At 41.4% G+C, this 27,381-nt stretch overlaps 3 protein-coding genes across 5 annotated transcripts; 2 read left to right on the top strand and 1 right to left on the bottom strand.

Annotated features, from left to right (window-relative positions):
* Positions 1-69: 69 nt before the first annotated feature.
* Positions 70-4,535, bottom strand: LOC143316704 (odorant receptor 131-2). The gene is made up of 2 exons (XM_076724297.1): positions 3,452-4,535; positions 70-1,033 (listed from the first exon to the last, which is right to left on the bottom strand). The coding sequence occupies exons 1-2, from the start codon at positions 4,399-4,401 to the stop codon at positions 895-897; spliced, it is 1,089 nt and encodes a 362-aa protein (XP_076580412.1). The 5' UTR covers positions 4,402-4,535; the 3' UTR covers positions 70-894.
* ponzr1 (plac8 onzin related protein 1) lies at positions 3,710-11,552 on the top strand. The gene is made up of 6 exons (XM_076724298.1): positions 3,710-4,354; positions 5,145-5,227; positions 6,373-6,498; positions 8,523-8,633; positions 10,070-10,215; positions 11,108-11,552. The coding sequence occupies exons 4-6, from the start codon at positions 8,525-8,527 to the stop codon at positions 11,243-11,245; spliced, it is 393 nt and encodes a 130-aa protein (XP_076580413.1). The 5' UTR covers positions 3,710-4,354; positions 5,145-5,227; positions 6,373-6,498; positions 8,523-8,524; the 3' UTR covers positions 11,246-11,552.
* A 3,472-nt stretch (positions 11,553-15,024) lies between these two features.
* Positions 15,025-27,148, top strand: LOC143317156 (active breakpoint cluster region-related protein). Of its 3 annotated transcripts, none has more exons than XM_076725134.1 (22): positions 15,025-15,126; positions 15,427-15,533; positions 16,085-16,189; positions 18,240-18,473; positions 19,999-20,106; positions 20,190-20,250; positions 20,328-20,380; positions 20,537-20,674; positions 20,780-20,901; positions 21,056-21,215; positions 21,302-21,421; positions 21,522-21,597; positions 22,542-22,637; positions 22,824-22,898; positions 23,021-23,118; positions 23,523-23,624; positions 24,154-24,317; positions 24,511-24,650; positions 25,251-25,385; positions 25,781-25,886; positions 25,994-26,135; positions 26,939-27,148. In XM_076725134.1, the coding sequence occupies exons 1-22, from the start codon at positions 15,072-15,074 to the stop codon at positions 27,038-27,040; spliced, it is 2,499 nt and encodes an 832-aa protein (XP_076581249.1). In that variant the 5' UTR covers positions 15,025-15,071; the 3' UTR covers positions 27,041-27,148. The 3 variants fall into 3 exon arrangements, with proteins under 3 accessions (XP_076581249.1, XP_076581250.1, XP_076581251.1); XM_076725135.1 differs by having other exon boundaries at positions 21,305-21,421; positions 26,939-27,117; XM_076725136.1 differs by lacking the exons at positions 25,781-25,886; positions 25,994-26,135; positions 26,939-27,148 and having other exon boundaries at positions 24,515-24,650; positions 25,251-25,350.
* Positions 27,149-27,381: the final 233 nt, after the last annotated feature.

Below are 27,381 nucleotides of genomic sequence, written 5' to 3'. Positions count from 1 at the left end.
AAACATTGGGCACTTTTTCTTTGTATTACTTAGTTATGTTTATGATGAAATGGAAAAAAAAAACTCTTATGGGTAATTACAAATGTTTATTGTGTAAATTTTATGTACTAATGAGATGATGGCAGCACATTCATGGGCCAAAAATAGATCCAATTTTCTTGGTATCAGTCCTGTTATCACTTGTATTGACACTCAAAACAAGACTTTGGCCAGTTGTCCGCCTGCACAACACATATTTAACGGACAGATATGAGAGACATATCGGACTCATCTACGTCTGATTCTCATTTAGAAAGCTGAACATACTTCTCAAAATGATTACTAAATCTGATCAGCCGACGACAAATATTTACTAAAAGGTTACTTATTGTCAAAACTTCATATATCTGCAGGATGCTGCAAATATTCATGTACATTATTAAATTCACAGTTTTTAATATCCACAAGGTTAAGAGCGTATGGGACCAACATTCACCACACTGCATGCTTAAATATATCCGCCAGCTCAGTCATTTTAATCCCAAATGCTGCAGGGCTGTCTGCAGCAGAGGTCAGAGAAGTGGGCTTGAGTCCCTGGGCCAGCCGGGAAAATTGCCGATAAGAGAACTGCCCACTTCTTCTGAAACCATATTGTTCTTGGTTGGTATCTTCTGGGCAGCTCCAGTGTGTGCTTCCCCAACAAAAGGTCAAGAATAGAGCAACATATAAACATGCTGATGTCCTGACAGTGATGCACATCCAGGTCCGAAGTGAGGAACAAACCCTGGTAGATCTGGATTTTCATGTCCGAGGTGTTTTCCTTAAGTTCCTTTCAGGCCTCAGCTGAGATCACCAGCCACTTATCCACATGTTCCCTTGGCCTTCGGGATCCCGACAGTGACCCACTTTTCCTCATCAGGCACTGTCCGCATCGCCTTGGCATGAGTCGAAGTCATGTGAGGAACTCATGACTGACATCGGTCTTGTTTCCTCTGCCTCTGAGGTTTGCGGGGCCTCCAGGGAGATGATCGTCTGAGCTGTCAGCGTTCGCTCCCTGAGGGGAAAAAGAGAGTAAGAAGAGCCTGAAATAACACTTTAGGTTCAGCAGTGAACTCCCGCTGTTTCTGTCCAACACGCTTAAGTTACCGAAACTCTTAAAAGACAAGCATTTCATGATCCGCTGCAGTTTCAGGCAGAAATCCTAAAGCCACGTCCATTTGAATTACTCTTTTCGTCATAGTAGTAAAAATAGTCACTCTAACACTGAACCTTAAGCAAATCAGTTTGTTTCACACGTTCATTTCAGTGAAGTGACTAATCTTACTATTAATCATCCTCCTTAAAAAGATTTACATTTTCATTTAAGCTGCTGCATTCAGTGCTTCTTTGCAACGTTTCACATGACCTGGTTACAACTTTCTGGATACTAAATGTATACTATTTTTACTGAAGGATCGGCCAATTAAGTTAAATCAATGCTGATAAATACTGTATAAAGCTGTGTTCAATAACAGTTAAATAAGGCAGTAGTGAATATGAAGTGAATGTGGGTCACAAGCTCTTAGGGAGACCTACTGAGGTGTCTGCACTAAAATTTCATAACTGAGAATTTTAGTATTCAAATTTTGTTTTTTAATTAAATATACAACCAGCAGTCGGTTAGCTTAGCTTAGCATAAAGAGTGGAAACATTGGAAAACAGCTCCCCTAATAGTCACAAAATCCACCTGGCGCCTCTGAAGCTCATTGTCTCTTTTATGTTATCTGTACAGAGACTCCAGGAAGTCACTGCTCCCAGCCATGAAACAATCCAGCGCGTAACCTCCCATAAAACCTTAAACTGTTGCTTTTACACTTTGTGTTTTGTACATCTTAATCAAACGAGACGTAACAGGTTAATTAGTGAGCTTTGGATGTGCGGGTAGATTTTGTTACCTTTGGACAGAGCCAGGTTAGCTGTTTCCCCTGTTACAGGTATTCATGCTAAGCTATGCTAACCTTGGACCGGTGGTGGCCTTACATGTGTTCAGATGTTTCTTGTGACTTTGTGTGAAACTTCAATCGAGCTAATTTTTTCCTACTTGTTATATTTTTTCCATATGCAGATGCCCACGTGCATAAATCTGCAAAATGACATGTGTTTTGAAACTCAGTGGTTTTTAATAACATTTACAACGGCAGACTTGGTTAATTAGGCCAAGTGTGAAAAATCTCTTGTACATGACTAATAAACATATTGGAGATGACTAGCTTTCACTGATGGAGTATCACCAGGTGACGTACGCATGCCGTGAAGTCGTCCTTATTCAGAACTTCATAGCTGCAGACTACATGATTCATAAAGTGAGAAACTCGTGAGCATGTATTAATGACTGGTCTTCTTACGCTGTAAAAGTACTTAGTGTCACTTGCTCCTTCACTGCACGTCTCTCTCTCTCGCACATCACCTTTATGCTGGTTTTTCTTGTACGTATTTATGTCTTAACTGAAGCTAATAGAGTTCATTGTTAATATAGTACAGAAAAGTCATTACAAGTACACTTTAACTTTTGTGCTCAATTTAAAGTACATGTGACATATTTTACAAAGTGTACTTTTAAATACTTGTCATAAAGTTCTACTTAAATGTATTAAAAATATGCTTAAAGTGGTATTTCAAAGCACTTATAAAAAGTGCACTTAATTACAAATACTTTTAACAGAAATAATGTGTACTGATGAAAAGGATACTTATTTTCAGGTCCTTAGTAGGGCACTATTAGCATGTTTACTTAAAGTTTACTTTCATTTCACTTCATTTTTAGTATATTTAAGTATATTTCCAACACACTGGTGATATAATACAATTGTACTGCAGGTGTGTTTTGAATGCTCATGAATCCTGATTTTCACTGGTTTACTTCAGTACACTTAAAGTTCATAAAAAGCCAATTTAGTATACTATTTATACTTCAAGTATACTTGAGTGGTATTCAAGGACTACTTTTTTAGTTTTTTTTATTGAACATTATTGCTTAGTAGTATTTGTCAGGATTCAATATCTGTTCACTTAATATAAAGTATTTCTTGTTATTATACCTTACTGTACATTTAGACTTTACTGGCATGTGTGGGGGCCCATGTTTTTGTTTGGAGGCGCCCTCTATGGGTTACCCTATGTAACGGGCCCCATGTGTGCCACTCACGGCTGGTTTATCATTGAGGCTAATTATGTTTGTCACACCCTGATGAAGAGTAGACCAGCATCGCTCTGTTTGTCAGCATGGATGCTTGAAGAATAAATTAATAGTATCACTTGAACTGAAGCAGAGCCTTGGTTTTTGGATACCTGCACCATTATAATCAAGCAAGGCTTCCTGGATCTTGTAATGACAAGCAAACTGGCAACCCAAGAGTTTCTCTCACTAGTAAGTCATTAGTTACAAGTTTTAAGTCCAAAACAAATTGTAATGTGTGCGTCCAGTGGGGCATACCGTGCTATGTGGTGGCCGTGTGTCCAGTTGACGTGCACAGTCCAGCCCAGGACATTCTTTAAGTATCGGGAACAGCAGGGGAACCTGTGACTCAACTGCTCCAGAAGTTCCTCTTTGCGCAAGCCGTACACAACCGGCGCAACGCACTGCGCCAAGCTGAAGAACGCGAAGACAACCACGGCTGACAGCTCTTTAGTCTCTGGCTTAATGAGCCCCCGTTTGTACAGCATCGTCAGCACGAAGTTCACAAAGTTAGGCAGGATGAACACCGCCAGCTGGCTGCCGTGCAGGGCGATAGTCCTGCAGCCGGCCCGGTTGCGCCGATTCAGCACCCCTAACCGCCGCCCCTCCATCAGTATCCTCACGTAGCTGTACAGGATGAGCAGCGTGCACAGACCTATGAACAGCACCTTCTGCAGTTCGCCTTTCCTCAGCTGCTCCGGCCCGCACTCCCCGTCATAGTCGGCCCTGGTGTTTTGGGGGTCCGGGTGCAGGAGCACACTGAGGGGAATAACCAGAGCCACGAGCCAGGTGAGCACACCCAGCAGCCAGGGCCAGTACCCGGGGGTGCATTTGGAGGTGTAGCGCATCGGGTGGCACACGGCGCAGTAGCGGTCCAACGCCATCGCCGTGAGCGTGAGGAGGGTGTTGGAGGCGCTGCTGATCAGGATGGTGATCATGGCCAGGCAGGCGGAGCGGCCCGGCCGTGCGTGCAGGTGCATCTGGTAGTGGAAGACGCTGCTCATCCCCAGGTAAACCAGGGCGGACAGCAGCAGGTGGAACACCAGCACGAAGCGGGCATGGCTCCGCAGATGCTCCACTCGAAGGATGGTCGAGTTGATGATGATGTTGAAGATAAGCAGCACCGAGAAGGACACGGTGGACACGTAGAAGCGCACGCAGGTGTAGTCCCTCACCTCTGTCCCCCACGTGGTGTTATTTGCTGACATCGTTCCTCAGCTGGGTTTGGATGGATTTATAGCATGATGATGATGATGATGATGATGATGATAGCAGTGGAGCTGATGGGACAGAAAGCTTGTTGGCTGCATGATCCTCCCTCACTGCTCTTCCCCTGACGAATGACTCAATATGATCAAACGCTCACTTCACACACTCTCTCTCTCTCTCTCTCTCTCTCTCTCTCTCTCTCTCTCTCTCTCTCTCGCACACACGATGTAGGTCCCACATCATTGCTCTTGGGCCTCTAACTTTTTCTAATCTTCTTTAATGTTTAATTATAATCAGCTAAATAATTTATTTGGATTTTCTTATTTTCTGATTGATTTCTGATTTAGCCAAATGAATTCTGAAAAAGCTTACAGGTTAAATCTCCACAATTTTTACACGTCATGTTCAGTCGAATTCAAAGTGGACTCTGTCCTCTCTGAAACTGCTCTGTGCCATCTAAACTCACCCACGGTGCAGAAACAGGATGCCTGGTAGCTGTTAGACGTTTCACTTTGATGCCACCCTCCTCTGAGACACACTGTCCTCATCAGGCTGAATGAATATATTTACCTGTATGAGTGTGCAGGGCCAGCCTGACTCCTCTGACCCTCTGTATGAATGCTCTGCTGCCTCCTCTGTGTTTATGCCCTGTCCTCCTTCCTTATGTAAATATTGTTCATCAGTGTTTGTGTACGTTGTCATATTTCTTTGGCTGATTGTTTTTGTGTGGCTTGTCTTCCAGGTCTCCAAGGTGTTACTCAGGCGACATGTGTTGCATGCCCGTCCATCCTGGGAAATGGACCCTCCTCTGTGGCTCTTCCTGAGGTTTCTTCCATGAAAAGTTTTATTTTTATTTTGGTACAAAATGCCTAGTTTTAGATAAAATATAAAAAGTTTAAAATGGATCACCAGTAGACTGTATAACAAAAGCCTGCTTTTAGATGATCCACCAGCGCATAATGAGAGCTTCATATACTGAGTGAGATATTCTTGCTATCGCTCAGAAATAGACATCAACGCCTACTTATTCCTGAGCCCATTACGCCACCTAGAGTGCACAGCACAGTAATAAATGAATGTAAGCAACAAAAAATCTGAGGAGCCACTTGGGAGCCGAAAGAGCCGGAATTCCCATCACTAACAGATATGAATATAGCTCCAATAATTATGGATATTTGTTATGAGAAATTTCACAGTGCACCAATAATGATGGGGGTCTTCAATTAATTAAAAAACACTGAATGCTGTTCACATACATCAACAATAAAAATAATAATAAAACACATGCAGGAATCATAAAAGGTAGACTTCAGTTTAATATTCATATGAGAGACTGTTTAGGTTAGCTATTATGCTTAAAATCCCGTTGACATGGTCCCTCTCCCAGTCCCTTCTGACAGTTTGTTCGCAGATGCAATGTTCGCATGTCCGACTATACGTGAATGCAGCAACCTTCATGGAGCCCCATAATGCAGTTTTCATTTCAGGCGTAATGAAACAGATGTGCTTCATTTTTAATTTCATCTCATGCGTATTTCATTAATTGATCCAGCGTGATACCAGTTCAGCAGCCATTCTTTGTGCTTCATGATCTAATATAGAAGTATGCAGGTATTTAGAGGTAATTTAGAGGTCATGCCTCTATTGCATTTTATCATTTGTGTGTTGAATTTAATCTTATTCATATAATTTTACTTGACATTTTCTTTTGTCTTTAGTTGGTCAGACTTGTGTCAAGCACTTTGCACCATTATAAAGTCGAATCAGCCAACTGCTCTGGCCATTATTCATAGCTGAAATGGTTGCGTGAATTTCCCTCCTCACCTGTTGGTCTGAATTTTCACTTGCAAAGTAGCGTTCACGTGTCAGGTGCACAATGATGTGTGAAACTTCGCGTGCCATGGTTCATGTTTTGTACTTTTTTTTACTCTTGCTTCCTGTTCATGGGGCTGTTTGTGTGTGGTTTGCAGGGAGGGGGCTGACTGTTCTTGAGAATCAGAAACATCAAGCAGAGCCCACACTTTCTCTGCTCATATCCTCTGAGTGACTGACTGCCGCACTTTTCAGTTTTTCCCCCTCACGGAATCAGACAAAAGGTAAGAAAAAGTTTGCATATTAGCATTAATAGTCTTTGGCTGATGTTAAACCTCCGTATTACCCATTATAATAACTAATTTATCACATTGTTCTTATTGGTTTATCTTATTGCTGCTAATTCACTTGCCAATTACATCAATAAAAAGCAGATAAAACAGCTCGAAGTCAGAAAGAACAGGTTGCTGTGAGTTTATCCTGTTAATGTGCTTAATATGTTAATGTGAAAACCCTCAATGGCCAGCTGGCCCCAGCATATTAACCATGACGTTCCTTTGCTTAAGCTGGAAAAAAACCGAAACTTTATCAACCATTACATGCAATTCCAATCAGGTTAGATCAGGTTATAACTGAGGAAAAGTTATTGAACGATATTTGACTGCCTTAGCTGCATTTGCTTTTCACTAGAGCAATGGAAACCTGCTTCCTGCATCATGGTATTTAAAATAAGTTACATTTTGACGCATTTTTAAAAAGTTTTTCACCAATTTACTCTTAACTCCCAAGCTATTTAGCAATCTAATGGGTCTTAACTAGCTAGGGTAGCTAACGTTATATAAATGTACAATATGTTGAAGCCCAGTTTTTGTCAGGAATTCATAAACTGAGGACTGGGTGCAGTCTGTGAGGAAATAAGATGAGGAAAAATGCTGATGATATATTAGTATATGACACAAACGTGTGACTTAAAGTGTTTTTCTAATAGTGAGGTCTAATACAGCTATGATTGACAGCGCGAGCAACTAACTGCTAGCCGAGGTGAGAAACACGTTAGCTAGCTAGGTGGCATGTGAAGATTTGATTTTCCTATAGGATAAATAAACCCAGAGGAGCCTAACACAAGGCTTAAACTGCCGCCAGGATTCAGGAAATAAATGACTTATAACATTTAATGCTGAAAAATTGTGTTTGAATCTTCAAGCTACTGCCGCACTTGGCAGAGCTAACGTTAGCCAAAGATGACCGCTAGGTGGTTAACGCTACATGCGTTAGCATTGGTCTTAGCTAGTTTTAGATGGGGCATAATCACTGAACCATGGCATATAGCAGCCAAAGTCGAGCGCACTTTGTTTTGTGTAGTAAAAAATGTTTTGAGTCAAGTTTTATTTAGCTATATTCCAGGATGAAGGACTATCTAAGCATATGCGTAGACTTATTTAACTCAAACTGATATTTCTGGTATTAGATACGGTTGACATTGTTTTGTTAGCTGACTAAAAGCCATTTTAAAGTAGCCTATAGTCCCAAATATAACTAAAATGTTCAGGTAAAGTACAAGGACACCTGAACATTAGTGGTAGGCAATACGGGTAAACTAATTTCTTTCAATGTCTTTTTAGAAATTTGCGAAGGATAAAATAACCATGCAAGAAAGTAAAATGTTAAATGTTAGGTCTCATGGTGTGTATAGTCATTTTGTCCACACCTACCAGATGTGTTTGTTAAACACCTCATTCCAAAACTATGGGTATTCATATACTGCAGTAACAGCCTCCAGTCTTCTGGGAAGACCCCCACAAGATTTAGTGGTGATCATAAAATACAGGGTTTATTTTGGATGTCACATAATTTCTGTCACTGAGAGACGTGAAAGAAATGTGCATTTTGCGCTTGCTTTGTCCTTATGACTGCATTGCAAAAATCTATTCTGATTACTGGTCAAAGAGGACTGAGTGTGGAGATGCTACTGCTTTAAATGCAGGACAACACACTGCACGAGTTGCCGGTCCATCACAAGGTTAGCTTTAATACCAGCACATTCACGGCAACTCTGTTTAAAGGCTCTTCTTGAATGTATTCTTTAATAACGATAAAGATGTGGTCATGAACACATGGTATAGGGAGTTGTGTGTGAACAACAGTAGGTCTTTCTCGTAGTTTAGCCAGAAAACATCTGGAGATACATGTTGTAGGAGCAACACCACATCCTATTGAACAACCTTGATCATAATGCAGCGATTCCTGTGTATGGAGCAGTCCCCTGTGCCCCTTGCCGGTCTCCCCATTTCCATCTTGTATCCTCCAGGCATGGCTGTCCACCAGCAACCATCCCATGTGGTGACAATGACAACCACCAGCCAAAGCCCTGGGACATGGAGCAGTGGCCTGTGCGATTGCTGCAATGATATGGGCACCTGTAAGTAAATCAAGCAAATGATTCTGTGAACCCAATTTGTGTCATTCACCACAAATGTTGTTTTCAACTTACTGGATGCACTTAAATGTTCCCCAATTGTTGTCCAGCTATACTCAGTGAGCCACTTTGAAATTTTGACATTAATAAGTGGGCTGCAGATCACTGGTTTCCCAGCTTAAAGTGCAATATTGCATGACAAAGCAAAGTCAACACATCTTGACAAGCTTCACTACCAGTTGAAGTTTGCCTAGTTGTGCGAGAAAAGTAGACATTCAAATTTCCAATTTTCTGAGTATTTTGAGGACATAAAAGCTGAGGCTTAAGGTAATTCTTGATTTTGGAAACATAAAAAAAATGTAAGATTTGAAACCTCATTTATTTTGATTTGTCACATCAGAAAAAATCATTAAATATGAGCTTTTTTCCTTACTGTGGGACAATAGAAAGCCTGAGAAATTGAAAGTAGTTATTAAGCAATTGTTGTTTGTTTGTTTGTTTCACTTCTGTAAAGTTGGTAGACTCACAAGAGACAGACTTCAAAAGGAATGGGTTAAACCAAGCAGCAGAGGCAGAGATATCCTGGCTTTTAGTCCCAAGTATGAGTCAAGCTTCAAAAATGTGAAAGCATTCCCGACAATTCAGCCAATAGCATCTTTCTTGTTAGTCCTCTTTTCTTGAAAAATCAACCCACATCATTGATACTCAGTGCTGCTTAACTGTGACAAATACCTTCTGTAATAAATTCGATCTCCAAGCTGACATACAAGGACAGAGCTTGAATGCTGCCGCTTTATAGGTGAAGGTTGTTGGCAGCCTGGAAGGAAAACTATCAGAAACCACTTGGGGCTGAATTAAAGGCAACATTTTTAGGTTAACATTTTCAGTGACTGCTAATATTCATTCAGTCATTAAAAAGGATCAGATATCTATAAAGGAAACTGAAAATGATTTATGATTAATGCATCAACAATACAGAGGTTTACATGGCCTTATTAGCATTATTTTATTTGCTGGGTTGATTTAATGTATATACGTGGAGAAAATAAATACGTATATAATTGCTACTCTGAATAGCACATATTTATTTCATTGTGCCCCTCCAGCCCTCCCTCCTCTGAAACCAAACCTACACACTTACTGAGACACCATCAGGGTTATTTTACCACCTGATAAAGCTCCTCCAGAGCTGCAGATAACAACTGTTTTCACAGGACGGGTAGCACTCTGCATTACCAGTGAACTCACTTTTCATCTGTGTGTGAAACTGGTCCATTTCCTCTTAAAAGCCACTGTGGTGGCCACTGTGTTCTGGGAAAAATTAGACATTTGTGAGAAATTCAAGACAAGTTTTCAACACAATATTCAGTCGTGCTGAACGTTTACCTTGATGTTATGTCTTAATAAAGTAATTTTTTCTCCTCTCTTCTGCCCTCCAGGTTGCTGCGGTTTTTTCTGCTTCCCCTGCATGCAGTGTCAGACAGCTTCTGACCATGGCTGGTGCCTCTGCATGCCAATGCTCGACATCTGCTGTGTGGTGTCCTGCATGCTCCGCTCCTCCATTCGAGAGCGCTACAACATCCCTGTAAGACTGACTTGGGGAGGATGGGGGGAGAGTGGGTGCCCCCCCCAAAAAAACAATTTTTCTGATAAATTATGATTTTGGTTTCATCCTTAAAGAGGGTTTTTATTCGAAGGAGCATAAAGAAGAGTGCGGTAAATTAACGTGTCATTGTGTCGCAGCACAAATTAAAGTAAAGGACATCCACCCAGAAAAGCTGTATTTGTAGTTCCTCAATTATTCAACCTTAATTCTGTACAGTGTGCATATTTGCACACAGTTACACAACAGTGGTTACTCTTAAGCCGACTGGTGTCATTTGGAGCAGGTGTCATAGAGGAATACTTGAGTAAAGGTGGATCAATATAGCACTTTTCAAAATAAAAGTTACAGGGGGCCGCACAAGATAAGATAAAACTTTATTGATCCCATGATGGGAAACTATTCCAAATTAAGATAGAAAACGCTCCGTTAGCAAATTTGAGAGACTTCAAAGTGAAATAATGTCAGGAAGGTTAGAAAATGGCTATTTTATTACTTATGAAATAAGTAGTTTCCTCTAGATTTCAGTGTAAAATGCAAGTAATATGCTGATTTAAGTGAAGAGATCACTGTGTTGGACAAACAGGCCCTTATTCCACAAAGCTAAGCTAAAGAATAAAACATGACAAGATGAGTAAGTAAAGAAGATAAAGACAAAATGTAAGTTTTAATAAACAGCCTACAAGTGAAGCAACACATTACTGTGACACAAACACTTCGCTGGTAACTTATTATTCTTCTGATTGAAGAGAGAAACTGAGGAGTTACATATTAACGAGAAATTTGTCTTTTTCAGTCGTAGCTGCTGAAGAAACAGATGTTCCTCTCACAGATCATTAATTTCACCGACCTCTCCCTCTTCTTCCTCCCGCAGGGCTCGTTCTGTGACGACTGCTGTAAGTTACTTTGGTGTTACCAGTGCGTCTGGTGCCAGATGAATCGTGAGCTGAAGATCAGGGAAAACCGGTCGGGCACCACCTCAGTGGTCTCCACACAGGTCGTCAGGGGATAGGAGACAAGCCTTCAGGTTGTGGGCTGAGGGCATGATGTCCAATAACAGCTTCTACGAGTTATTTTTCTGAATGTTCTAATGATAAACACAGAGCAGAAAGGGTTAGTTCTGTTTGTATAAGTTTGTACATCACATGCACCGAGTTTAGTTAGCACTTAGCATTTTTATGCTAGCAGTCATCTTAAACAGTGTTAGACACAACTTTGCTGTTTAAAGCTTTACATTCGCAGTTAAAGCCAAATACTTTGATCTGAATGTTAACACCTCAATAAAGTGTTGCTGTTTCAGTTAACAAGCTCGTCTCACAATCTGATTCCTCGTGTGACTGGATGAAGAGAAAAACTTTACACACGTACACAATAATATGGTATCTTAAAAGACCAATGATTAATAATATGCATATGCGTTCGACCCTTACACATTCTTAATGACACATTTCACATCAAAACCATCTTTTTTTCGCTGAGCCTTGATCGTTTTTTGCTTTGTCACTTCTGTCTTCTCTCATGAAGTGAAAGGTATTCGAGAAGCGGAACGTCGGTTTGTTAAGGACTTCACTGAGTCATCTCCCTGGTGTGTTCACACCACACCACAGATCACTTCTTGAGATACTTCGTTAACGCTGCATGCACATTGTCTGACTTGTGCAACATGTGGGATGTTTGTGTGTGTGTGTTTGCAAAATCATGATTAACAGGTTCGGTTTGCACTCTGTGTTTGACAGAATCTTATTCCCCAAAATGGAAATGATTGACTTAATTAGCTGCCAAGCAAAAAAATGTACTTGTCAGTGATGCGACACTGTATTTATACGTTGCTACTAATGAAGCTAATTAGTAATTTAGACCAAACGAAGGAGAAAGAAAACCACTGGATGAACTGTAATGATCATGTCATCGTAGACTCTTGTCATCTTTCAGCTGATGCAGTTTCAACTGTACTTTAGTTGCTGTGGATAATGAGACTAAAACTTTAAATCTCTCTCTTCGTGGCAGTGCTGACGGAGCTTGTTTCATGGCATCAGCGAGGCACTTTAATCAATATTCATCCCTGATTCAGTTTGCCATTGAAACACTGAGGGAAGTTGCAGTTGCAAAGGGAGGAACTAAGAGAAAAGGGGAACATTTTGCTTTGACAAACTGCAGATGTTTGTGCTGCCAGAATAAACATTTGGCCCTTGAGATTTTGGCTGAAAGCGCACTGTCAGTCCAACGGTCTTCCAACTTATACAAAGCACTTCACAAGGCCAGTTGAGTGTTTTGGCTAAAATGGGGGAAAGCATTTCCTTTTTCCTGTTTATCACTGGATCTCGATAAGCAGAGATCTGCATAGGAATAATGTGTCTGTCTTCAGGAAAATTTCAAAAGCATTATTGCTAAATTACAGCCCAATAAAATAAAGTGTGACTTCAGATAATGCTCTCAGTGCTGAAACCCTTAAAGTTACTTAATGTCACATCCTTGATGTATTTATATCTCATTGTTCTTAGTTGGGTAAACAGTTTCTCCTTCTCTTCCTCCTATTTATTTTTCTAATCCAAACATGAAAAATTTGGAAGCCTGGCAGTAAATGGAAAACTGTAAGCCAAAAATCTGGGTGTGTCACTTTACTCTGACCTTTCAGCTCTGAGGTTTTTTTTTGTGTGAGTGTGTGTGTGTGTGTGACTATTTTCAGTTTTCCCTATTTTATTATTAAGTATATTGTTGCTTTGCATGTTGCCTCTGTTTTATTCTCTCCATCTGAGCAGTACCAGATGTTTTATCAAGCATCTTGGTTTTTTTTTTTTTTATCACTGGTATCACTATTGTAATATTTTCAAAAAAACATTTAGTATTTCCATTTCCGGACAGCTCTCCTCTCTTTGAAGGACAACTTATCACAAGCTCTAACCATGATCAGCTTCAGCAGCGCGAGGTGAGGTCGTGATAATGAGGACGTGGCGAGGACGTCATCCAGTGTTTAGTTCAGGGTCAGTTTCCTCTTCCTGGAAAGTGGAGAGAAAGGACAAAATGAGAGTCTCTCAGGGCTGGATGAGGTCAGGTGTGTGTGTGTGTGTGTGTGTGTGTGTGTGTGTGTGTGTGTGTGTGTGTGTGTGTGTGAACTTACTAAACGTACTTACAGTAAAAACTAAACTTGTAAATGAAGCGCCCCCTGCAGGAGGAGCAGTCCGATCACAGTAATGCTACCTTCAGGCGCCTTCAGGAATATTGGGATTCTGAAGAGTTGAAAAGAGGGAGGTCTAGCGCTCATCATTTTGTTATGTTTAAATTAGATTTTTACGTTTTATGAAGTCATACAGGAAAGGAAACATAAAGACAAAAGTGTGTTTTTTTTAAAAATTGAAAACAAAAAACAAAATTCAGCAGAATTATGCTAGGAAGATGAAAGAAATATAGAAAATTGTATATATTACATTCTATTATTTCCTTATTTGCAAGATTTTCAAAGTTTTACTAAAAGATCCCTTTAGCGTCCATCTTAAATTAAAGCCATTATAATCAATATTTGTATGTTAACAATGGATCACATGACTGCTTGTTTATTTAAGGGCTTACGTGAGGAGATGAGTCCACGTATAATCACCACCAAAGTCAGCAGTTCTGCTCAGCTCTACAGAGCTTTTTAGCCTCTTATAGCTCATTGTTTTTTACTTCCTACCCAGCCAGATATTTCCTCTGGAGTTGGTGAGTTAAAAGAGAGTGAATATTAGATTTAAACTCTACATGTGGACAAACATGCATCCAAATGAAGGCTCATGTTCTGTTACTGCTGGATGTTCACACATTCATTTAAAAGGTGATGACATGATCCACCACCAACAATTCAAACACAAGAAAGGAGCATGCTAGCGCTCTTAAACTTACTGACAAATCTAAATATAAGTGAATAATGTTTTATGATGCTTTTTCAGGTTTGATCACATTAATAATGTTTGCAACACACAAGTAAAAACAGGGTTTGCGACACAAACCCGATGATACCACAAACTGCAGCTGGCAGTGGCAAATTGGCAGTGGCCATATCTGACAGCCTCGGTGGTGTTGTGGTGTTACTTTTGATTAGTCGAATCAGTGTGAAAAGACAGAGCTGAGAGAAATGGTGAACTGTTGAAGCAACAACAGATAAGATCCAAACTTGAGCACATATGAAACTGTGTTGGCGCCTGTTGAACTGCAGAGGGCAGCGTTGTACTATAAAAACACACTCTTGGTTCCATGAACACTTTTTGTTTTTGATTTTTGGGCTGCTGAAAATATTTATATTTGCCAAACATTTTGCTAAATACTTCTCAGTGTTGTCATGTTATTGGTTACTTTAATACTTGCAGGTTCAGCTCGTACTGTTCATTGGATTTCCATTGGTTGATATTGTAAACTGTGCTGTATACTGTTTATATTTGCTTTAAAATTGAATATTCAGCTGCAAGCTTTTCATTATTCACTATGTGAATTGCACTAGCTGTGGCTCCTTGTCAATGTATTGACAGAGAGTGACTGTTATTGTACTCTACATGTGATAAAGCAGCTATGCGTCATTCCAGTCCTTCATCATAATAACTGACGATCAGTTTTTATGGTAAATACTCTGCAACCGGTATGTTGAAATCAACACATTTAAAGGAAGTGAAGTGCAACTGTAGGGAATGCATTAAAAAGTCAGGTGCCACTTCTCATCAACTTTTACCGGGTTTCACACAGACAGGAAGCTGTATTTTCCCCTTTTGCGCACCATTAACAGAAAGAGGAAGTTTTCTGTCGCCAGAGTGTTCACAGGCAGCGTCTCCAGAGCTCAGCCTGCACTGCGAGGACAAGACCTTCGAGCCCTGATGATGGACGTCTACGAGGAGGCTGCGCAGTATCTGGAGTCACAGCATGTACCAGGTGAGGGAACCAGGCATTGTGTTTTATTATGTAAAGAAAGTCAATTAGTAAAGTAGCATATATTCTGTTTGGGAAAATTTCAGCATTTGATGAGCCTAAAAACAGAAACTAATTCGAAAAGTGGAACCATTCATGCTGCTTATTGAAATCTCCTCTAAAATTGTCATACCAGTGATAGAGCTGCTATCTTTCTGGTCATTCAGGAACATTCACACATTTAAGGGTGAAGCAGATATGGGAACTTAGTTGATATAAAAACCTGCTGCTGCATATTACACTCTGTGTGTGTTTGTGTGTCAGTCGAAGAGGAGGCTGATGTTCTGGAGGAGGATGTCTTCCAGGAGGAGGCGGTGTCCTGTTTTCTCTCTCCTCTCCACTCGGAGAGCTTAGACTTCCCCGACACCCCTGTGAGTTTACATGCCTTCACGTTACAGATGAGGAAAGGTATTGATGCCTTCTAGGTGTCATTGATGACCATCTCTTGTATTCTCTAATGGGCTGCCCACTTCTTGGATAACCAGTTGTGAATAGTGAGTTTTGAAGAATGCCATGTAGTACAAAAAAACCTCAGTATCCTCAAATATTAAACCTCAAATATTTGTCAGAGAAGAGTGAAAACAACATAAATTTAACCCTTTTGTTTTATCGCCATTGGCTTTACTTCCTCATTTAACTTCTTTACATCTTCTTCTTAACATATAACTCATGTTTGGGGTGAGTTGACAAAGAAACACAGTAAGTAAATCATACAGACTTTTTGGGGGGAATAAATATTTAAAATATGCATGCGGAGTCTACCGGCTGGAATCTCAGACCAAACAGAAGTATTATGTGATGCCATTTCAAAAGTCAACTCTTGCACCATTTGCAGTGTTGCTTACTGAATGAATTGTCACGACACTGGTTTTGACGCTGACCTCAGTGGATTTTGACGTGTCTTCGGATGTCTGTCATTCAGACGTTATGCAGCCCGGAGGAGATGTTGGAGAGGAGGCTTGTAGTCCTGAAAGGCATCCTGGAGAGCGAGGAGGTTTACCTCAGAGAGCTGGAGGCCCTGCTGATGGTAATATACACACAAAGACAAAAAATAAATCTTATTTTAGCTCATGTTATTCTTTGGGATAAACCAAATTGCAAAAAGGGGAAAAACTCTGTTGACATGATTATTATTATTGTTAAACTTCTTCTTTGCTGATCTGCTGTCCCTACATAAAATCAGACACGCCTCTGTTTTATCATTTATTTAATCATTTGGCCGTAATGAGAATCAGCAACTTTCTTTGCAAAGACTGCCTGTTCCTTTACATGACAACACAGGAGGTCATGCCTTTGTTTTACATGTGCTTACTCTTACTGTATCTGAGTATGGGCAGTGGTCATGTGTGTTTGTCAGCCTGCTGTGTCGTACAGACCAAGATTACATGCATGTTAACATGTGATGTCTTCACTGTTCGGCTTCCTTGTTAAACTGCAAATGGATTGTTCTCCATCTGAGATCAGGTTCCCCTTTTTTTCTCAATAGATTGATGCCACTCTCATGTCTACAGTTAATATGAACCTACAGCCAGATATTAGCTGGCTAGCTTGGCTTAACATGACGAGAGGAAACAAGTGGAAACAGATAGTATGGCTCTATCCAAGTACAACCACCTTACATCTTGTTTGTTCAATCTGTACAAAAATTCAAGTGTGAAAACAACAATTTGACATTTTATGGAGGATAATATGCCAAACAGCTCGGACAGTAACTTCCTGGACTCCCTGCTGGTCTCCCAGCAACTCTTCCAGGCTAAGAAATAGCTTGGCACATAGCTAGCTAAATCTAGCTAATACTAAAGACCCAAACCCTAATCACACACTTATTTTTTCACCTTTATTTTTTACAGATTAAACAAACATGTTAATTACTGAGCTTTCTAGGTTTGTTATGTTTTGACAGAACCAGGCACGCTGCTGCCCCCTTGTTTCAAGTTCTTATGTCAAGCTAAGCTAAATGGCTGCTAGCTGTAGCTGCTAGCTTAACCATTAATCTAATTTAACTCTTGGCAAGAAAGCAAATAAGTGTAGTTCCCAAAATGTCAAATTAGTCCTTAATGAAAAAATCAGAATCAGAATCAGAATCAGAAAAAGCTTTATTGCCAAGAATGCTTTTACACATACGAGGAATTTTTTCTGGTGAAATTGGTGCATGACACATCTACTAAAATATGACACATCTACTAAAATAAGAGCATAAAAAATAACAATTTGAATATATATACACAAGTCTGTTATTGTTAGAAACACAGTTCTGTTTTTCAGAAAGAAGTCCAAGTTGAGCGTTAATGTAACGCATAGAGTTATATTTATATCACTCAATGTGACAGAATGAGTCCGAGGTGGAATGTGAAGAGTGTCAGGGGGGGTTCCGGGCCTTGTTGGTAAGGCTGACAGCAGACGGGAAAAAACTGTTCTTGTGGCGTGAGGTTTTGGTCCTGATGGACCGCAGCCTCCTGCCAGAGGGGAGTGGCTCAAAGATGAGAACTGTCAAAGAACTGTCGCTGAAATCTTTAGAATCGTTGATAGTAAATAAGAACAGAAAATGTGTTCAAATTCAGCAGATTTGGCTTGACTCCTGCCTTAAGGGTAAAAATAAATTTGAGGCAGGAAGTGATGGCGCAATAAGGAGTGTCTTGGTGTTTTCTGTGTGAATTTCTTCTTTCTTTTCCTCGGCTATTAACAGCAGCAGCAAACCCGTGTTTCCACATTCTAAAAAAAGTGGATGTGAGAATCCTGTTTTGTCTGGAAATGCTGAGTTTCTTGTGTGCTCAGCATGTACAGTATCACTGAGCGCTGTGCATACCTTCTGTGCTAACATGCTGTGTACATGCTTAGTGTTATTTAGCAGTGGTTTGAGGGTGTGTACCAAAGTTCAGAGGCAGCTGAAAGGCATGCGAGTGAAGCTTCAGGGGGTGTCGGAAACATTAATGTCACACTTTTTTTCATCTTCAACACATCAGCTTCTTCTTCTCACCTCCATTAATAGCTAAAAACCTCTCATCTTAGCTTGCCTTGCCTTGCCTACACTGGTTGGCCTTTAGCTCAACTGCTTGACTTCTTTTATCTTTCTCCAGCCCATGAAGGCTCTGCGGGCCTCAGCCGGGACCTCGCAGCCAGTTCTGTCCACTCAGCAGGTCCAGACTGTTTTCTACCAGGTGCCTGAGCTCAGAGACATGCACCAAAATTTCTACTCTGGCCTGAAGGCCCGTCTGAGTGCACACTGCCAGGCCAAGTCCAGCCCAGGTGAGGAGAGAGAGATGAGCCAGTCGGGCTTTAAGCTGATGGTGGGGGACCTGTTTCTGAAAATGGTAAGTTCTCTATTGTGTCAAGACTAACTAATGTGTCCTGTGTCACCAAGCAACTGACAGACACAGTTAGTGACTAGCTGGTGAACATAGTGGAGCATTTAGCAGCTAAAGAGCCAGATACTGTAAACTTTGCCACTAGAAATTCAAAAATAGTTTTCATGGATTTAAAATTAAACAATTATTTAAGATTTCTTGCTTTTCTGCCTTAAACAGCTCTCCTTTCCTTTCAGTTTCATGCATCACATCTTGATTTTTCACAGTTTATTCATTGATTGAAATTCATTGTCATACTCGAATGAAATCTGTTTTTTGTTTTGTGCACATTTTTGCAACCAGCATCTTATTTATATTGTTTTCCACGAATAAATCAAACCATAATTACAAAGCGTAGATTTGACTCATCACGGCAGGGAAAGCACAGGTCTAATTAATGACATTATTGATGCCTCCAGTGAGCCAGCACACACAATGGAGGGACTTGAAACTGATAAATGTGCAGCCATTGTCAATGTTATTTCTTCCACCTGTGGGTGTTCCTGCTCTGCTTTGAGAAGGCCGGCCTACAGGGAGTGATTTCCCCTAATGGCAACCTATAAAACACCTGTGCTTGGACAGCACTCTTGATCGACCCCTGCATGAGTGTGTGAGGGATGTGTGTGTGTGAAGTAGAATAAATCAGGCACTCCTGGCAGTCATGTGGCTGAGCTGAACTTGTATTTTTTTATGGGTATAATGTGTGCTGGACAGACAGTGGAAGTTGATTCATGCACATGCTGAAGCTGCCATGTTTCTGCTTCCTGGTGGTCGTGCCAGCGGTTAAACACCCAAGTTACTGCAGTAGCACGAAAGCTACTGCAGGAACTTGGAGATATCTTGCTATATTTTGATGAAATTTATTCTTCAAATATTGAATTTAAAGCAGCTAAGTTTTTTCCTCAATGGATCCAAGTATGACGATAGAATCCTGAGTATGTAGCTTGTCATGTCTCAGCACTCCTGCACAGGCGTTGCCAGTTATTTTAGCTGATTAAACCTCTGCTCAGGTCAGAGCAGGGTTGAACGTTGCTGTAATTAAGTTAGCTCACCAAACGACATGTACTAACAAGAGCAATTAAGTTGTCCCAGAAGCTGCAATAAAACTGTCAGGAGAGGGAGGGAGATGTCAATCAAGCACAGGTAGTTCAGAGAAGAGGCCTGATCAGGCAAATCAGTGAAAACACCTATTGGATGACAATACTGTGGATCTAATGACAAAATAAACTTGCCCAAAATGTCAGTGTTTTATGAAAAATCACATGTGGAAATAATGACATTTACATGGTTCCAGCAACTACCACAGCGCAACGATCAATAGTGTTAGGCTGTCTAAGATTCATCATTTTCCAGGAGAAACTGTTGAATTAATTGAATGGCTGACGTCTCGTTTTGGAAAGACATTTTTCAGTTATTTCAGTGTGAATGTGGGTTGTGCTCCCCCCCCCCTCCATTCAGCCATCTGTTTTAGTTTTTTTTTTTGGCTCTGCAGGTGAACCAGATCGGTCTGTATGGTGGTTTCATTTCAAACTATGAGGAGGCTGTTGAAGTTGTTCGAAAGTGCACACACTCGGACCCTCGCTTCCGAACCCTTGCCGAGGTACGACAGAACTTCCAGAGGAACACCCACTGTGACAAGCTGTGCATGTCCTCACCAGTCTCACTTTATCTCTCTTTTCCCAGAGCATGATGTCTAATAATAATAACGGCTCAGACAAAACTCGGACCAAATACACATTTGAAGGTACATCCTTTCGTTTCCTAAGTTGTTCGGTAGCTTGTTGGCTGACCGTGTCTGATTGCTGTCTGTTGTTTCTACAGCTCTGCTCTACAGGCCTCTGGACAGAGTAACCAAGACCACACTAGTGCTGCGTGTGAGATATTTAATCAATTATTTCATCTCAGTAGCTGCTGCTGTTATTCTCTGATTATGCTCATCTTTCCTCCAGGACTCACCCTGGATCTTTTGCTTCCCCCCCTCCCACTCACTTGGCACTTTCCTACTGACCTACCTGTCTGTGACCTTTTAGGATGTCCTGAAGGCGACACCAGAGGAGCACGGAGATTACACATCCTTACAGGAAGCTCTGAGATTGTCTCGCAGCTTCCTGTCTGGCGTCAACGAGAGTTCACAGTGCAAACGAGAGGTCATGCTCAGTCACGGCGTGGTGAGTCTTACTATGTACAAAACGTGCACCAGGTACTTGTTTGCATGTGCACCCGTCCTCAATGAAGCTCTAACTTCTGTAAACATTTTTTGTGTGTTACTCCAGAGGCGTCAACTGATGCGTGACGGCTTTGTGGTGGATGTGAGCGAGGGGGAACGCAGCCTGCGTCACCTCTTCCTGTACACTGACCTCCTGCTGTGCACCAGATTCAAACATGCGAGCAGAGGGTTAGTAAAGCAAGAGAAACCATCTGGGCTTGTGGGAGATGTGGTCTACATTTTTAGAGATGAGCAGCTGCAGCAATGCATGTATGTACAGTGTGAATTTCATTTTCTTTTTAGCTGTTTATGAGCCTTTACTTTTTGTTTGTGTGTCTTCCAGGAAGCAGGACCAGTACAGGTTCAGCTGGTATCTGCCTCTCGCCGGGGTCAAACTCCGCTGGGCTGCAGACCAGGAGCGTTCATCAGACACACACCTTCGCGTACACACCATAAGAACCAAGATGTTCCTCCTCAGGCAGCAGCTACAGCAACAGAAAGCAGTATGTTTGACACAAATGCAGTGAGAAGAGCGTGACCGGTCTTTTTTAACAGATGAGTGAAATCAAAAAATTGTGTTTGTGTAAAGAAGGGGTCCAGGGGCGTTTCTTTAGAGGCTCGGAGCAGGAAGAAAATGGAGCAGATGGAGCTGATGCTGCTCACACTCTCCCCTGTTTACAGACTCGAGCTGCACAGCCCCAGTGGCAAGGTACACATACAGACACTCACACACCCTGATACTGTCAGTGTGGTTTCTGTCTTGAATAATCGTCTAAAATTATAAAGCAATCTGTTTCATCTGCCTGCAGAGTCACACTCTCCTCCTCTCCTCCCTGTATGAACTTGAAGAATGGAGAGAAGCCATCCACAAACTCACCGCAGACAGTGAGTTCACAGCTGTTGGCCAATCTGAGGGCCACATGTATAAGTACCAGACGCACTCGAATTGCTAAATTATTGCTGAAATCTCATGCAAGTAGTTTGACATTTAGATTTATTTTTTTTTTAAACAGTGACATGCAGATTAGAATATGGGGACTGGGGTGATACTAATGTGATGTTGAAGACATCTGTAAGGGAGCAGTGATACAGAGGCTTCAGCACTGTGCTGGTTTTATGAGAAAAGTGAGAGTTGAGTGGGATGTTGGTGTGACAGCATACACCAGCTGTTACTGGGCCGACAGACCCAAAGAGCTTCCTCTAAGGTCACATGAGGAAGTGTAGCACACACAAGAGGAAACGATTGACTTGGATTATGTTAAGAAGCAGAAGCAGCTACTCTGGAACGTTGTATCTTAAAATATCCAAGATGATTTTGATGTTTTCTTTATTCTTTATCTATGCCTGGTTCTTCTACATGTGTGATTGGTGTACCAATTTAGATAACTGATTAAAGAAAGAATGGCAGACATTCTCAGGTTCCTCTTGGGTTTTGGACAAAACCAACAATGTGATACTGATGATGGCCATTTTTATTATAAGTATCTTGCTGACATTGTATAGAGCAAATGACCAGATGATTGAGAAAAGATGAAAAAATAATGAAAATAGCGATTGGTTCTATCGTTACTTATGGTTTGTTGATGCAATACCAGTTTGTGTCAACAGATTTAAAAACTCGTGCACAAATGTAATATTAATTCCACTGAAAATATTAACAAAGATATGTGGAAGTAAAAGGCTTAAAGTCTGTTAATTGTCAAATAGAAAGAGGGAGCACTAGGATTAGTAACAAGCTTCTTTTTGGCAGGTTTAAAGTGTTATTTTCATGGATTACTGTGGTTCTGTGATCTGACTGGTGCCTGTATTTGCTGTGTGTTGTTTGTCAGACATAGAAACTGTCCCCCCAGACCTGCTGACCCTCACAAGTGCATGTGTGAAACTGAGAATGACCCAGCAGCCGCCGTTACACAGCTCCAGCGCCGGTACACCTGCCGTCTCTATCGACTTGCGGCCTCTTTTTCTCACCACAGAATGACATCCTGTATCTGAAACACAATGCATCGACTCTGTGGGCTATGATTTTCAAACCTTTGCAATCTTTTCTTTATGCCTTTCTCATGCTTAAAATCCAACGAGCGTCAGGATATTTTTGGTGTGTCTTTCCCCAGTTGAGGACGAGGAGGCTTTATGTGGGACTCTGAGCGTGGCCGTCCACTCCGCCTGCGGCCTGCAGCAACCAGCCTGTATGTCTAACATGATATATTTTAATTTACACCAAATAGCCATTTAGTGAGCAGATCCTCGATCTGAATGATGAACTAGAGCTCAAAAAGTCACTTAAGATTTGGTTGTCTCTCTCTTCCAGGTGTGTATGTGTGTGTGGAAGTGGATGGCTATGAGTTTTATGATAAGCAAGCCCACACACACTCATCAATCCACACACTCAACCCACACTGGGACCAGGTAAGAGTTATTTTTTTTTTTTTTATAAAATAAGTGAATGTCTTCAAACTTGAATGAAGAAGAGTTATGAAAACAACATATAGCAAAGAGTGAAAGTGGCAGCTTCCTCTTATGGTCATGCAGGCAGATGATTTAGCAGCCGGTCCAGGGTGCTGAATGACGTCTTCATGTCTAGACAGCATCCGACATGATGTCAGGTTTCTGTTCAGCTCACGGAGGGTTATAAAGTTGACACTGTGGCCAGAGCATGATCTGCTTTAAACATGATCAGCGGCAGTAAAATCTACACTAAATCCAACTGGTATCCAGGATCAGAAGGCTTAAAATAAGACATGAAAGCTCCTGTTGTAGCTCTGGGACACTGCTGTCACTGTCGGTGTTAATGCCTTCTTCCTGTCAAACAGGAGCTGTCTTTCCAGGTGGACGGGACACGAAACCTGAGGGTGCTCTGTGTGAGTCAGTCTGACGGACAGGACGAGACAGTCCTGGGCAAAGCTTCTGTGCAGGTATGAAGACGGACTGAGCTTCAGCTGTATTATCATCCTGAAAAAAGTTGCTTTAAAGCCTGGCGTTAAACACATACAACACAGAAGTGCACCAACGACAGGGAACTGCAAATTAAAGCAGTATAAAATCGAGAAATCTACAAATATTAAAGCTGCGCTGATCATTATTTTTATATCAGAAGGGGGTAAAATGACTGAATGCAATGTGAAAGGTGGGATAAACCCATAGAGAATTATCATACAGCTGCAGTTCTGCTGAGGTTTATGGGGCTTTTTAGCATCTTTCAGCTCCTTGTTTAGCTTTAATGTTTTGTTCACTCTCATGAGCAAATAAATCTGCCATAAACTGACTGTATGCTAACTGCCCCATGACCAAACTGCTAACAGATAAAGTTTGAGACTAGCTGGTGAAGAATAAAAAAAAAAAAAAAAGCTGTCTGACATTCAATATTTTTAGATTCAGAGTAAAAATCTTTACACTAATCAGATTCCTGCTCTCCTGTCTGTTTTCTCATATGATGCTGCTCAGCTGGAGTCTAAAACCCTCAATAAGCGATGGAGGAGACAGACTCTACACCTTGGACAGGTGGAGGTGACGCTCTCCCTGAAGTACTGTCCCCACCCGCTTGAGCCGCCCAGCTCTGCAGCTCAGCAACAACCTGTGTTCGGTGTCCCCATTGAAGTTGTGGCTCAGTAAGTCCCTGCCGGTCTGTGGAGAGTGACTGACCCCGGAAGACTCTGAAAAGAGGTTTATTTCACTTGTGCGCCGTTTTGCACAGCTACTCTCAGAAGTGAGGGGAAGCAGAAGTGTGACGAGAGATGAGTCTGAAATGAAATGAAACACTTGAGGTGGGTTTTCTTCTCAATGCTTTCGACTCTCTGTCAGACAGGAGGGAGTGCTGGTCCCCCACGTGGTGCGCTGCTGCGTGGAGGAGCTGGAGAGGAGAGGCATGGACGAGGTGGGCATCTACAGGGTTTCAGGATCCAGCAGTGACATCGCCGCGCTCAAGGCTATGTTCAACAGCAGTAAGAAGGCAAACATCTGTTTTCTGTTGGCATGTGTTGTTATGTTGAAAGGGCGCCTGTGGCTCAGGACGTAGAGCGCTCGTCTCAGAGTTGGGCCCCTCTGCCATCAGCGTATGCCTGTTTCGTGTACCAGCAGCAGACCAGTGTGCAATGCCAGTGACTCATAATCAAACACGTCACACAGTTATTCTCCAACATATCAGGCTTCGCTGCACAGTTGTCTGGTTTGTGCAGTCCACGTCGTGTCATTATCTGGGGGAGGAGCTGTTTTTGTAAACTTGGTACTGGGTCACTGTGCTCCAACAAAGCCCACCTCAGCTGCCTGAACGGGACATGACTGTGGGGCTGTGGTGAGGCATGGCAGTGCTTTGAAGGATGTCTGTGCAAACCTTCACAGCAGTCCATACAATAGCTGTCGATGTATTGCAGTGTGATTGTTTGTATTACAAGCTGTGGAAAATAAAAGGACTCAAGTTCTCGCCTGCCGCTGCTCAGCACGGTGATGAGCCGTTCTTTTCTGATTAAAAGGAAGGAAGTGAGCGTGCGAAAAGAAGAAACAGCAATACTGATGCTAATTATCTCTACCATCTGCCCGGTCAGATCTGCGTGAAGCCGTCACCAGGCTGAGAAGCGCTGAAGTGAACGTCGTCTCTGGAGTTCTCAAGTTGTACTTCAGAGAGCTGCCTGAGCCGGTTATGCCCACCGAGCTGTTTCAGAGCCTGGCCAAGGCGCTGGGTAAGACAAGACGACATGTGACAGACCGTATCCTTCACTGTAGCCTGGAGGGATTAAACTGGACTCTGTTTTTCTTCATGTTGAGGCAGTTGTACACATTCGGTTGCGCCTTCAGACCTTTTTTCAAGATGAAAGCCGCCATAGACAGATAATTATCATGAAATGTTACGCTGTGTACACAAAGCTTTACACTTACACTTTGCACTCTCACTCTTGCACAGGGTGAATGTAAAACACGTCTCTGGGTACTTTTGATGGTATGGACACTGTACAGTAGAAAATAGGCTAACACAACTGTAAATGCTCTGGAATTATTATTATGAGACAACTCCAACCCTGTCAGACTTGAAATGGCCTCTCAGCCACGTGAACTGAAGCTTTTATCTCCCCTGTAGACATCCAGGACGTAAACTCCCGGCTTGTCTCCATGGTGTCCCTGCTGCACTCCTGTCCTGACCCCAACCGCCACACTTTCCTGTACCTCCTGCACCACCTGCAACGGTCTGACAACGCATCTGACAACAGCACAACATGAGTCAACACATCAGTTGACAGGAGATTTTAGCGATAACTCCACTGAACTTTTCTTTTTGATCGTTTTTCTCCAGGGTCTCTGAGAAGCAAGACATCAACAAGATGACTCTGATGAACCTGGCTACAGTGTTCGGCCCCAGCCTCTTACGCCCCCCTGTGGTTGGGCAGGGGCATGACGGCCCCACCGTTGATATCTCCCAGGAGGTGGTGGTGCAGGTGGGAATGAAGCGAGGAACAGTGCTGCTGAATAAACTACAGTTTAGCACATTTTCTGACAAAATAAAGTGTTTACTTTCTAAACAGCCGCAGTGGGGAGAATTAACCATTTGCTTTTTTATTTTTATACATTTAGAAAAAACCTGGAGTCATAAGAAATTTCTAATTTTTAAAATTATTTGCGGTTGCCATATTTTATTAAAATCAGTTCACTGTGATTTTTTTTTTAACTATACTGAAATTAATTATTAAATGTTAAAAATACAAGAGTGAACTCATAAAATATCTGCCAATTGCTTTTTTTTTTTAATGTACTGCTAAAGTCCCCATATTTCCAATAAAAATACTGAGGACATGACCACGGTGTCCTCAAAGGTACCTGCAGTCCTCAACACAGAAAAATAATTAAGAAATAATTAGTTCTTTGAATCAAAACCCTTCAGATGTATATGCAGTAGGACAGATTTATTCTATTCAATTAAGTTACTGCCTTAAAATTAATTAACTACGTTGGAAAAAAAAAATTAATAGAACAATAAAAAGTTAAAAGTAATCATAATAATAATAATAATAATAATAATAATAATAATAATAATAATAATAAGACACAATGTGTATTTTTGACACAACTCTTCATCTGATGCACAGTGTATGATAATTAAAACATGTAAAATTATTCCTGTTCCTGTATAATAAGTCTGACTCTTGAATGTGTTTTTATTCAGTGTTGGATGGTGTGTTAAATGGTATTTAAGAAATGTCTGCTCCTTTGTGTTCATGCTGTGCGCGCATGTGTGTTTCAGGTCCAAGTGGTTTTCTGGTACCTGCAGTGCAACAACCTCCCTGAAGCCCAGACCTCTCTGCAACATGACACAGACGCTGAAGATGAGACCACCCACATGTGAGACCACCATCAGTGTCACGGCTGGAAGGAAATTCAAATAGTGTGTGAGAAAATAAAGGAAAAAAAAAAAAAACGTGTAAAGGATTGCGAGACAATAAAGGTATTTATTAATAAAAATGTGGATTTTTGTCACTTTTTTTAAACTTCTGCAAACCCCACTTATAACATTTTCAGTTTCAATTACATTTAGTATAAAATCTAAACACTGACCACAGAATTAAATATACATTTTTTTTTATTTACTGAAGTAGTGTTTGTTGTCAGAGAGTACAGACTCATTCCACTTTTAACACCAAAGACCTGCGACTATGTCAGCCATTAATCGCTGTTTGAATGTTTAAA

The sequence above is a fragment of the Chaetodon auriga genome, chromosome 24 (genome assembly GCF_051107435.1).
Source record: "Chaetodon auriga isolate fChaAug3 chromosome 24, fChaAug3.hap1, whole genome shotgun sequence".
In the NCBI taxonomy this organism is placed as follows: Eukaryota; Metazoa; Chordata; class Actinopteri; order Chaetodontiformes; family Chaetodontidae; genus Chaetodon; species Chaetodon auriga.
Note: the sequence above shows the minus strand (reverse complement) of the source record. Positions and strands in the feature narration are given on the sequence as shown.